The sequence below is a fragment of the Hemibagrus wyckioides genome, linkage group LG20 (assembly GCF_019097595.1).
Source record: "Hemibagrus wyckioides isolate EC202008001 linkage group LG20, SWU_Hwy_1.0, whole genome shotgun sequence".
NCBI lineage: Eukaryota > Metazoa > Chordata > Actinopteri > Siluriformes > Bagridae > Hemibagrus > Hemibagrus wyckioides.
Window position 1 is genome coordinate 14,056,738 of NC_080729.1, and position 13,008 is coordinate 14,069,745.

The 13,008-nt window shown below is 41.2% G+C and overlaps 1 protein-coding gene across 3 annotated transcripts in view; it reads left to right on the top strand.

The window, feature by feature from the left end:
- The window catches only part of LOC131371021 (piezo-type mechanosensitive ion channel component 2), a 74,198-nt gene that overhangs the window by 41,443 nt on the left and 19,747 nt on the right, over positions 1–13,008 (top strand). For all 3 annotated transcript variants that reach the window (XM_058418721.1, XM_058418723.1, XM_058418722.1), the window contains 14 exons: positions 1,164–1,366; positions 3,384–3,544; positions 3,715–3,891; positions 4,005–4,127; positions 4,531–4,731; positions 4,920–5,124; positions 5,893–5,994; positions 6,116–6,281; positions 7,436–7,679; positions 8,483–8,585; positions 8,901–9,057; positions 9,989–10,078; positions 10,230–10,360; positions 10,575–10,643. In XM_058418721.1, coding sequence (XP_058274704.1) covers positions 1,164–1,366; positions 3,384–3,544; positions 3,715–3,891; positions 4,005–4,127; positions 4,531–4,731; positions 4,920–5,124; positions 5,893–5,994; positions 6,116–6,281; positions 7,436–7,679; positions 8,483–8,585; positions 8,901–9,057; positions 9,989–10,078; positions 10,230–10,360; positions 10,575–10,643 — 2,132 coding nt within the window. The remainder of the gene's footprint in view (positions 1–1,163; positions 1,367–3,383; positions 3,545–3,714; positions 3,892–4,004; positions 4,128–4,530; positions 4,732–4,919; positions 5,125–5,892; positions 5,995–6,115; positions 6,282–7,435; positions 7,680–8,482; positions 8,586–8,900; positions 9,058–9,988; positions 10,079–10,229; positions 10,361–10,574; positions 10,644–13,008) is intronic.

Consider the following 13,008-nt stretch of genomic DNA (forward strand, 5'->3'; position numbering starts at 1 on the left):
GACCCTCCACTCTGAATGTTCAAATCTCCCACCCTCTCTCTTTCCCCTCACCTATGTTCACTCCTCAGTTAGTAAAAGAGAATAAGAATTTGTAAATGATCTGAATGATAGTAATATCTTGTATGACCTGGAACTTTGTATTATAGCATTTGTTTGTGAATGATGTACCCTTACACACACTACTTGCACCACCGGTGACCCTAAAGACTTGTTTGGACCCTAAAGTAACATCACTTTGTATAACCTTCTCCTCCATCCACTGACCGCATTCAAAATCCTCCAGAAAATTCTCTCCTCAGCATGTCCGCTAATGTGCACGCCCCTTTCTAGAAGCACCTCCCATTTTCACAGTCTCCTCGCCCCTTTTCCTCCCCAATTGTTACCATTTGATGAAGTTTTCTTGTTCTTTGTATTAAGGCATTGTTGTAATTTTACACTTTGATATTTAGCGTTCAGGCATTCAGTGGTTTGATTTTGTCTTTCAATTCTTTTAAACAATTGCTTTTTTAACAGCATCAAGCAAAAAATTCCACCACCTCAGAGCAAGTAAGTGAGCTCTTGTCAGGACAGAAAAAAAAAACCTTTCCAGTGCCATGCAGCCATAACATGCAAGTTTTTCAACCCCCTTGACCCTCCATCACCTGAGACGAAGACATCTTTTATGATAGCACCGCCCTTTTTTTGCTACTCAAGCTTTTCATTAATGTCATGGACCCTACCCTTAAATCTGACTGATAATAGAAGATGAAATATATTTTCCTTCCTATTAATTACTGACTGACTATTGACCTTAACCAATGAAATAACCATATTGTTTTTGCTGACATGCTTTTTACATACATAATCACATCCCTGCTGCTCTGCGAAGACTCTGGGCTCACAGCATCCATGATCTGAACCCTGCCTGTACAATACAAGCCCAGTCTAGCTCTTTACTGTTTATAAATGCACTAACCCACATGATCATCTGCTAGCTGGAAAGGATGGAATGTTTTGAGATGTTCTCGTAAACACTTAATAGAATCTAATAAGCATTGTAGCTTAAAAAATATTAGTCTTTTAGTGAATTCCAAATGTTTGTGATCATCATAGGTTAGTGCTATTATAAACAGGCAAGTGCACTGTCTGCCCCTGTTTTCCTAATGAAAAGTCTTGATGAACAGACTTGCCCATCCAGATGGGAGCTTGGCAGATCTGACAATGATGAGCTCTTCTCCTGATTCCTTGGTGGACAAAGAGAAGGAGATGTTGGTGGTGGAGAGCATAGCGGAGGAGAAAAAAAAGGAGGAGGAGGACTCCATTCATGGCGAGAGTCAACATTGCAGTGTGGCTACAGATCCAGAAATACCATCAGAAGAGAGCTCAGGTACAATGCTACTGTTATTTTTACTTTTATGTGTGGTTTGTGTGGACAGGGTGTGTGGTTTGTGTGGGGTGTGTGGCTGTGTATGTGTGGTTTGTGTGGACAGGGTGTGTGGTTTGTGTGGAGTGTCTGGCTGTGTATGTTTGGTTTGTGTGGACAGGGTGTGTGGGGTGTGCGGCTGTGTATGTGTGGTTTGTGTGGACAGGGTGTGTGGTTTGTGTGGGGTGTGTGGCTGTGTATGTGTGGTTTGTGTGGACAGGGTGTGTGGGGTGTGTGGCTGTGTATGTGTGGTTTGTGTGGACAGGGTGTGTGGGGTGTGTGGCTGTGTATGTGTGGTTTGTGTGGACAGGGTGTGTGGGGTGTCTGGCTGTGTATGTGTGGTTTGTGTGGACAGGGTGTGTGGTTTGTGTGGGGTGTGTGGCTGTGTATGTGTGGTTTGTGTGGACAGGGTGTGTGGCTGTGTATGTGTGGTTTGTGTGGACAGGGTGTGTGGGGTGTCTGGCTGTGTATGTGTGGTTTGTGTGGACAGGGTGTGTGGGGTGTCTGGCTGTGTATGTGTGGTTTGTGTGGACAGGGTGTGTGGGGTGTCTGGCTGTGTATGTGTGGTTTGTGTGGACAGGGTGTGTGGGGTGTCTGGCTGTGTATGTGTGGTTTGTGTGGACAGGGTGTGTGGGGTGTCTGGCTGTGTATGTGTGGTTTGTGTGGACAGGGTGTGTGGGGTGTCTGGCTGTGTATGTGTGGTTTGTGTGGACAGGGTGTGTGGGGTGTCTGGCTGTGTATGTGTGGTTTGTGTGGACAGGGTGTGTGGTTTGTGTGGGGTGTGTGGCTGTGTATGTGTGGTTTGTGTGGACAGGGTGTGTGGCTGTGTATGTGTGGTTTGTGTGGACAGGGTGTGTGGGGTGTGTGGCTGTGTATGTGTGGTTTGTGTGGACAGGGTGTGTGGGGTGTGTGGCTGTGTATGTGTGGTTTGTGTGGACAGGGTGTGTGGGGTGTCTGGCTGTGTATGTGTGGTTTGTGTGGACAGGGTGTGTGGGGTGTCTGGCTGTGTATGTGTGGTTTGTGTGGACAGGGTGTGTGGGGTGTCTGGCTGTGTATGTGTGGTTTGTGTGGACAGGGTGTGTGGGGTGTGTGGCTGTGTATGTGTGGTTTGTGTGGACAGGGTGTGTGGGGTGTCTGGCTGTGTATGTGTGGTTTGTGTGGACAGGGTGTGTGGTTTGTGTGGGGTGTGTGGCTGTGTATGTGTGGTTTGTGTGGACAGGGTGTATGGTTTGTGTGGGTGGGGTGAGTGTGGTTTATGTGGGCGGGGTGTGTGTATTATGTGTGGGCAGGATGTGTGAGATTTGTGTTGGTGGGATATGTTTGTGTGCATGTGTGTGTGGTTTGTGTGGACAGGGTGTGTGAGAATTGTGTCAGTGGGTTGTGTATGGTACGTGTGGGTGGGGAGTGTGAGCCTAAATGTGATACCTGAAACAGAGGCATGTCACAGTTACATGTGATTCAGACCTTGGGATTAAGCCCATTTTTCTTGGTTGGAACCGGGAGCAATAGTAAGTCCAGGGCCACTCTCTGACAGCTTGATGTAACCACAATATGTCATTCTGAAATTAAAGCTTTATGCTATAGATACATTCAAGGAAACTATGGAATCGCCTTTGTTTCCAATATAAAATACATACATATGACATTATGAATTAATAATACAGTCCCTTTCAAGTGCTGGCTTTAAAATGGTGGTCTATACAATACTGACAAACCCAAAGATGTTTCTAATCAAGAAATATCTGACAACCTCTGGTGATTGAAGCGGCCTCTCAGAAATTCCACTTACCGAACTCTGAATACGAGGTTCTTGTTCCACATAAATATTGATGTAACTTATGGACTATGCCAGCTCTAAAATTGGCCCTATGTACATACTAGGTATCACTGTGCATAAAGCAAAGAGCAACGATTATCTGCTTATCTGATTATTTGTCATGCTCCTCAGTTTGCATTAAAACTAAACTCACTCTATTTGTAGATCTGAAAAATAAGTGGCATCTAGTGTTGGACCGTCTAACTGTGCTGTTCCTGAAGTTTCTGGAGTACTTCCATAAACTGCAGCTTTTCATCTGGTGGCTGCTTGAGATCCACGTCATCAAGATTGTGTCCTCCTACATTGTCCTGATGTCTGTTACTGAGGTAACCTGTCATTTCACTCCATCTAATTCTGAGTCTGTCTTCTATCCTTTGTGCCATTTTGGTCCAAATGTAAGTGAGATAGAAGTGTTGTATACTCGTGCACCCTACACATCTCTAATAGACTAACACTATTTTAGCATGGTCTGATTAACGTGAACTGATCTTTGCAGGTTTCGCTGCTGAACTGGGTGTTCCTGGCATCATGGGCCTTCGCGCTTCCCTATAGCCAGTTCCGGCACTTGGCCTCCAGCGTCTGCACTGTATGGACTTGTGTTATCATCATCTGCAAAATGTTGTACCAGCTGGAGTCAATAACCCCAGAAACATACTCAAGTAATTGTACAATGGTGTGTGATGGTTTTTAGATGGTTATAAAAAGCTAATTCTTTTTCATGTTTAATAACTCTTTGTCTGTGATTTTCATATCCGATATCTGATGGATGTATATATTTCCTATTAGCCAATGAATTACTCACAAGATCAGAAGGAGTACATGAAGAGGTCTTTGCTGTACGAAAAGCCAGTAGACCCTGCAAACTGGGTTGGACTGGTGAAGTTCCAGTCTCTTTTGCCAAATCTACGGGTGAGGAAACAAATTATTTACAGATGTATGAAGTATTACTATCGTCATATACAATTGAGGAGGACCGAAAGGGCAGATAAAGGCAAGACTAATGCCGATTAAAAATAAAAGAATAACAAATGAATCATTCCACTACATGGTATAAGGATAGTGTGATGCCCCATTCCTTTATGATTAAAATATGCTAGCCTTAATCTGGGTTATAGTCATTAATGAACATAGTATGTATGTTAGTTTCTATACACAGTGTTATCTGTGAATGTATGCACTTGGTTAAAAAATGCGCCTCCTTTAAGAGAGAGGGAGACATACTGTGTAATCTTGACTAATGGTTAGCGTATCTTCTTCTCTATAAAGGCTGCATGTTAACTGTGTAACGTTGCTGATGCTCTTTTTTCTCTAGAATAATTTGCTGATGTTGGCCATTTTGGCGTTTGAGGTAACCATCTACAGGCATCAGGAGTATTTCCGGCTACGCAACAAGCTCTCTCCTCCTCCTTTTCGAACTATTTTCCATGAAATTACTCGTCAACACCTAGATAACGGCATCATCAGCTGCGCCAAATACTTCATAAACTACTTCTTCTACAAGTTCGGGGTAGAGGTAGGTCACCAACAGTGTTCCAGGAACTGTACTATAAGGAATAAAACACACCGGTGTGTTGGATGAGAATCTAACTGAGCAGTGGTATGAATGAGTTCCTTTAGATGCAAAAATGACGTCATATCTTTAAGCCAGAAAAATGTTTTGTCTCATCGTGCTCAATCTGTGTGCCTCATTTCTCATCTCAGGTATGTTTCCTTTTGGCGGTGAACGTTGTTGGCCAGCGCATGGACTTCTACTCTATGCTGCATGCCTTTGCTCTGGCAGCAGTGATGTACCGGCGCAGGAGAAAGGCCATTGCTGAAATCTGGTCTAAATATTGCTGCTTCCTGGCCTGCATGATCACCTTTCAGTATTTTGTCTGTATAGGCATCCCTCCAGCAGCATGTAAAGGTGAGCATGAGTGTGTCCATGCAGTCAGTCTGTGTTTGGATGTTTGTAGAAGGCTACCCTATACTTGATAAGGGAGTCAGTTTACACTTAACGTAGCTTAGAAGAATCCAAAAGATAGCTGTGACCATGCTTGTGACCATATTCCATTTATTTTTGCAATGATAGCATTTGTTTTAATCAGTTTACTTCCCATCAACCAGAGCCTTTAGTAGAGTTTTTAGAGATCTACATGCGCTCCTGCTACCAGATCCTCACACCACCTCTCCATTCCTCTCCACCTTTGGACCTGCCTGATTCATCCTGATGCTCTAATTCTGCTTGAAGCTTCTGCAATTGTGCCACACGTTCTGGTGCTGTCGATGGTTCAACCTGAATATCCTAAAGATCTGCACACTTTGCAAAAAGACACCCACTTTGATCAATGGATAAATGAATCATTCATACTGTAGACCTAAGAATCTGCTACTGTACATATTCATAAAAGCTGTCCTGTGTTCATCCCAGGACTCTTATTCAAAATATATTCGTAGTGAACATCCTACTACACCTCTTTAATGCAATCATTTATAATCCCACTATTGGGTGTTTTCCTCATGTCACCTCAGGGAGATTTTTCTTGCCACCTTTGGCTTGTTCATTAGAAATCTAATATATGATACATGAAGATTTCTGTATGGCTGCATTGTGACAATATTATTAAAAGCTCTAAATAAATAAAACAGTCAAAACTGAATTGAATGGAACTGACATCTGTTTTGTTTTTTGCAGACTACCCATGGAGATTCCCCAACTCTTCAACCGATTCCAATGTCATTAAGTGGCTCTACCTGCCTGATTTCCACACAAGACCAAACCCCAAGTTTCTCATCTGTGAGTTCTGATTCTAAACTTTTAAAACAACTATAGTGTGCTGGTTATCTGTAAACTGAAAGGATGAAATATCTTCATTTCTCTGCCTTTTCCTTTTTCACTCTTTCATTCTTTCATACAGACGACTTTATGTTGCTGCTGAGTGCATCGTTGCAGCGGCTGGTGTTTGATGAGGAGAATAAAGCAGCAGTCCGTCTGATGGCCGGAGAAAACGTAGAGATATGCCGAGATCTGGATGCTGCCTCCTTTAGCGTACACAATCCCGTCCCAGACTTTATACACTGCAGGTGCTAACATGCAAACACAACACCTAGTGCATCTCCTCTGAATTAGCAATATTAAGTTGTACACGTTAATGCTAGTAACTGAGAGAGATATCATGGAGCAAACAATCTCCAGAGCTCTTGCACTGATCTATTTATTTGAAGGCTTTAAAAATGTTGACACAGTTATTTTGGAACCTACAGCTACAAGCTGGCCATCATTTTTTTTTTTTAGTTCATGCAAAGTGCAAATAAATAAATTGTGTTGTGAAAGCTTTGCAGTGCCCTGGCTTGACTGTCAGCTACAAATCGTCTGTGCGTCAACATGCACAAAACCTCCCCCATCCATCCATCCATCCATCCATCCATCCTTCCTTCCTTCCTTCCTTCCTTCCTGTCCTCTCATTCCCAATTTCTTCTCCTACAGATCAGATTACAGATGGGGCATGTTGTCCATAGCCAAGCATCACTTTCCCTCATATGCATTTTTTTTAACTCAATAAGCAGCTTTTATGTACAAAGTGAGTTGTTTTCTGAACAAGGTGATCAGTGAGGAAATGAGAACGAGAGAGAGATAGAGAGAGAGATAGGAATATGTCCATTTCTGGCCCATCAACAACACTTGTATGTATCTTTTCATCAAAGCCCTTAATACAGGCAGAGTAGTGGGACCTACATTTAGCTATCAGTGTTTCCACACACAGCTCTGAGTGGCTGTGAGAGGTAATGTGTGGAGTGATGTAGCGCACACCCAGGTGGGTAAGAGGTCTAGAGTGCACTCAGATAATGAAGATCCATACATGGCAGCTTTTACAGCCCATATGGTGAGCACTCACTTCCTTTATGCTGTATATGTATATATGTGTACACATACTCGGAAACGTCAATTCCACTGACATCATATAGCACTTGTCGACTGTTAGCTGTGTACTAATATGTAGAACCTATATTAAAAGAGTGTTCAGGCATCTGAGTCAGAAAAAGAAATGTGTCTATTATTTTCATCCATTGTGAAATTAGATATCCAATTAATGGAATTTCCTACCTTTCAGAAGGACATTGTAAATATGCATAAATGAAAGCAACATGTCTAGCTACAGGCATTGTGTATAACAACGCATAAACATTGATACAGGTACAGCTCTGGTTCATCTGAAGTGATACCCTGTGTCTTATAGGTCGTATTTGGACATGCTGAAGGTGATCATTTTCAGCTACCTGTTCTGGTTTGTCTTGACCATCATCTTCATCACGGGCACAACACGCATCAGTATTTTCTGCATGGGCTACCTGGTGGCGTGTTTCTACTTCCTGCTGTTCGGCGGGGAGCTACTTCTCAAACCTATCAAAAAGATCTTGCACTTCTGGGACTTCCTGATAGCCTACAATGTCTTCGTCATCACCATGAAGAATGTCTTCTCGGTGAGATACATTTTTTTTTTTTTTTATCATCTTAATGCTAAAAGCTTGAACCTTACAGCTAGAACCTTTGCCTGAACTGGCATTTCTAGGACACACTTGAAATAGTTACCCCTGGGTTATTCTGAACCCCCAGGTAAACAGAATCCTGAATTAACTTGTTTTACTGTATACACTATTTATACTTTATCTGGGGTTAACAATTAATCCTGGGTATTTATAACCTAGTGTTTCACACTGCACTTTTCTAAACCTTGGGTTATTGTTCTTATATGTAAATTTGCAGTGTCCAAAACCATGATTGGATAAATACAGCGTCTGACCACTTTAAATAATGTCTTGTCTCATACTCAGTGAGGCCAATAATTTTGTCACATAGTTGACCAGGTGTTATAGATATATCACATATTTCTCGTCAATGCTTTGCCATATGGCGCTACCCAGCTGTTTTTGTTGTTACGTCCTGGTTTTCTTCTCATATGAGGCACATGCTGTTCAGTTTCTGATAGGGTGTCTGTTGCAAAACCTCTAGCCATAATGTTCTAAATCCACATCACACAATTGTTACTGCAATGCCAAATTGGTCTAAATGACCAGTGTGGAGCTTTCCTCTCCCCAGGGTAAATCTGAGCTTTGGAACAACGATAATTTGTGCTTAAGTGCAGTATGAACCGCCTTTCTGTGTATTTATGGCATGTTAATTTAATTAGAGTTTCTTTGATACAAAGCACATATTCAGAAGTGTTTATTTGGTGTAAAATCTGTGGACACCTGTGTAAGTTTTTCTGTGTGGTTGCTTTGCCCAGATTCTTGCCTGTGGCTACATCAACAAGCTGAAGCTGAACTGCTGCTGGCTGATCCAGCTGCTGAGTCTGGCCTGCACCATCAAAGAATATGAGCACTTGCCAGGTATGGGTCTCTTGGTACTTTGTCCTAATGAATCCAACCATCAAGATTTCCTTAATGAAATCTGGATTTGGTATAAATTCAGTCAGCATTTGTTTACGTGTACAGCAGGTCATGGATAAAATCAGTAAATGCTGTTGTTTCCAAATGCATGTGGCATGACATTATTTAATTAACTGGAAGACAATAGCTGATTGTTGTGCACAAATTCTTTGTGGTGTTGTTTTTTATGCACAAGACAATTTGCAGGGTATAAATGATCCAAAGTTTGTTTCGGTGTGAAATGTTATGTGTGTATATATGCCCATGTGTCCTCAGTCTCTAGTTCTGAGTGTGACTTGCCTAAGGATGAGGCAGGAATCATCTGGGACAGCATCTGTTTCAGCTTTCTGTTGCTACAGAGACGCGTCTTCATGAGCTACTACTTCCTGCACGTTGTGGCTGATATACGTGCTGGACAGATTCTGGCTTCTAGGTAAACCCTGTTTAAGCCTCATTATCACTCTTCACACAACAATCACTGCCGGCTCTTACATCAGTGCTAAAGTAAGATAACTTGTTTTTGTTCTGTTGGTTGTTTCCCATTCTTTAACGTGTGTTCAAACTTTAAATGGCCTCAACAGCATGCATCACGGACAATTTAACAGCGGCTTAGACTATTTGCAATCAGAAGCTTGGCATATAACCAACATCTTGGTTAAAGCATAAAGTTCACTGTGTAAGGAAAGCTAGCAGACTTACTTAATTATCTCATAAGGTTAATAATAATTTTTTAAAACAATTCTATATTGTTGAGGATAAATATGTTTGTTTTCCTAAAGTTAGTGTCGAAGCATGTTATAGACCAATAAAAAATAGATTTTGAGCTCAAATTCCATCCAATAACGTCTCTCAGATTGTCATACATATGCAATATAACGATTGTAATTGTGTTAACATTTAGTAGAACATCTTATACCTGCTCTTCCTATCCTTATTTCCTTCCTCTTACAGAACAGTTATTCTTCTAAACCTAAGGAAATCAAATGGAAAAAGCCTAAAAATTTCTTACTAGTATTCTTCAGTTATCTTCGACACAGTTATCTTCTTGCCAGGTTGTGAAAGAGTGTCCTCAGTTAAATTTACAGACATGAAAGGCAACATGAAGAGCCACTACCCCCCCCCAACCCGCCCCCCAAAAAGAAAACAGGAATTCACAGTTCCCTAAAATGAATAGCTGTTTGTTGCTGGTTCAAGACTTTTTTTTTGTTAAATCTGAGAACGATAGTTGCACATTAACTGGTCATTAGTCATATGCTCTTAATTTTCTTTTCCCAAAAACGTTTCTCACTTAAGCAACTGAAATGCAACCTTTTTTATGTTAATCCATTTGTGTGTGTGTGTGTGTGTGTATGTGTGTGTTTCAGAGGAGCAGAGCTGTTCCAAGCCTCTATAGTAAAAGCAGTGAGAGCTCGACTGGAGGAGGAGAATAAATCCATGGAGCAGCTCAAGAGACAGTGAGAATCAACACATATACACACTAATCACCACCAAATGTTTGGAATTTCTTGAACAATATATAGATTTTCATCTGGATTACCCCAAATGTAGTTCCACTTAGTTCTATATATAAAGAAATATCTGATGAATGTGAATGCCTTAACCCAGGATGGACCGCATTAAGACCCGGCAGCAGAAGTTTAAAAAGGGGAAGGAAAAGATGCTGAGTCTGACCCAGGAGTCTACAGACAACCAGACCTTAATTCCACCTGATGCTGGTGAAGAGGATGATGACGATGGTACGACAAACTCATCTGACGTAAATGAGAATATGTTTAAAATGGTGTAGGCCAGGATAATATAGGTCAAAAGTGCAATTTATTTTTTTGTTCGCTGTAACAATACTTCATCATATGTCATTATAAAATTTTACACCTTAGACACTGATTTGTATGTGTGATACATAATTTTTTTTTCAGTTATATTAATGATCTTGCCACCATTTTATTGTAGGAGCAGAGAAAGAGAAAGCCAAGGCCAAAAAAAAGCAGTGGTGGAGGCCTTGGGTTGACCATGCTTCCAGTAGGTTTACTATCATAATTTCCTCTGCTCTGAGTGTTCCTTGTGTCCTTGACCAGAATTCAGAAGATTCCCATACTGCACCAGGGCTCAGTGAGACCGACCAATCCGCAAACCACCAAATCACCCAGGCCTTATGCTTCTCCTGAATCTATTTAAGGCTTAAGAAAATACAGACAGCTCTAGAATTATTGGCAACATTCATGACAATGTGCAAAATGAATACGTTAAACATATTTGTGTGCTGTGTAGTTTCTTCAGTAGTGGATTTTTGTTGGCCCTGGAACACTAGAAAACACTGGAGATAAAACTCAAAGGTAAAGATGCCAGCACTGTTGTCATGGTGTGTGAATTCTGGCTCTGACAGTTCCTCAACCTCAGTCACATCACTCCAGTTCATGATCGATTTCAACTAGAGATGTGCGCGGGACTGTTTTTTTAAAATCCCGCTCACGCAGTTATCATTTTTGTTTGTACCCGACTAATCAATTTTATTTCTTTCCCAAAATATAATCACACTAGTAGCTAAACTTAAACTACTTCATCCCTGACCAGGCAGTTACTAAGGAGGAATGAATGAAGGCTGAAAAATGCACTGCGCATGAACATGTTTGTCCTGCAAGCCTCATATCTGACCACTTGCTCGTGCTCGCATGAAAATAAAGGTCCCGCCCCGTGCGACCTTTTTGTTGCATCCTGCGGGATACCAGTATCGATGCACAACTCTAGTCTCAGCAAGATGCCTTTTAAACATTTCAAACCACAAGTTTTTACATGGGTCCAGATTAAAAAAAAATATATATATATATATAAAAAATCAATCTAGAGCATGGCCATCAGTTCTCTGAGGCAGCAGACCATCAATCCTCAGAGCCAGCAGACCGCCAGCCTCAAAACAGTCCCACCTCCATATTTTACAGCAGGTGCTCTACCATACGGAGTCCACATTTTTGCTAAACATGGCGACGGTTTACGTACTTCTGACGAAGCCTCAGCATTTTGTGTGCTGCTTTCAGAAAGGGCTCCTTTGTGCTGTCAGTCCGTAATACTTTGTTATGGATGGGCGTCCAGTAGCAGATTTGAAACATCATGAGTGATGTGAAAATATTATCTTTGGAGTCTCTCTTTGCCTCAGTTACATGGACAACAACTGTCTCACTTGTGCAACGACATGTTTACTCTCCAAGAAAACTTCTGAGTTACTGAACACAGAGCAGTTTTGTTGTGAAAGATTTTTTTGCATTCAGTTCGCCTGTTCTTTACTGGTAACAAATTTTTTTTTGCCACATATGAATTTAAGAAAGTACAGAAGAAGTGCTAAAGAAATTTTGTAAAAAAAAAAAATGTTTGTTATATTTATTATATACAATCATTTTGTCCATTCTCCTGAAAGGTGCCAATAATTCTGGAATTGACTGTGTATTTATGTTGTAATATAAAAGTAATGACCCTCTACAGTTTTTCTACATTTTGTAGTGTTATGATCCAGAACTAAAATGGACTCAACTGAGATTTTATTCCATGAATCTACACAAAATTGCCCATAAAGTTTAAGTAGGTAAATCGATATACTTGATATGATTTACCATAAAAACAATAAGTTGCATAAGTATTCTCCCATGTTGCTGTCAAACCTTTAAATTAGTTCTTCTAAAATACAGCTGCTATCAGAAATTGCATTATTAATACAGAGTTGTCCACCTTTATACAAATAAAGCACCCCGTGATCTCAATATAATTTACAAATCATTTTTAAAGACTTGAAAATTGCTATTCCCCCGACAGTCTCCTTCCTGTCTGACAGAGCTTAAGATAGAAGTTTCCAGATGTGCAAAATCAACAGGAACATATCCCATAAGATTCATTAGTTTTAATTCAGACATACAGTATCTGTCCTTCCAAATTTCCGTGTGGGGATCAAAGTGCAGCAAGCTGAGAAAGGTCTCTGTCCAATGGGACAGCTCTAGCCTGTCCCACTATCCCAGTTTGTTATCCCAGTCCATAGGCACTGCTCCAGATTTTCATGACAAATTGAAGAGACAAGTTAACAGCACAACCCCAACTCTGGCCACAACATCTCTGGCCAAGTCTCAACAACATGGCTTACTAGAACATTACTGGAGCCATAAAAAGTCATTTTTTCTGTCTCTACAAACTCCTCCATGCCTGAGCTTTTGCTTCCACAGCTAACTGCTTTTGCAGCAGAACTTCTGGTTCTCATATACCATCTCAATTAAGTCAGGAGAGCCCTCCATGAGCATTACTCAGAAGGCTACTATCTTCAAATTATTGGCTTCCCTCACCACTGGTGTACATCAGCATGTCCTTGTGTTGCTGCCTGGCAGGCTGACAGGCGCCAGCAGCCTTT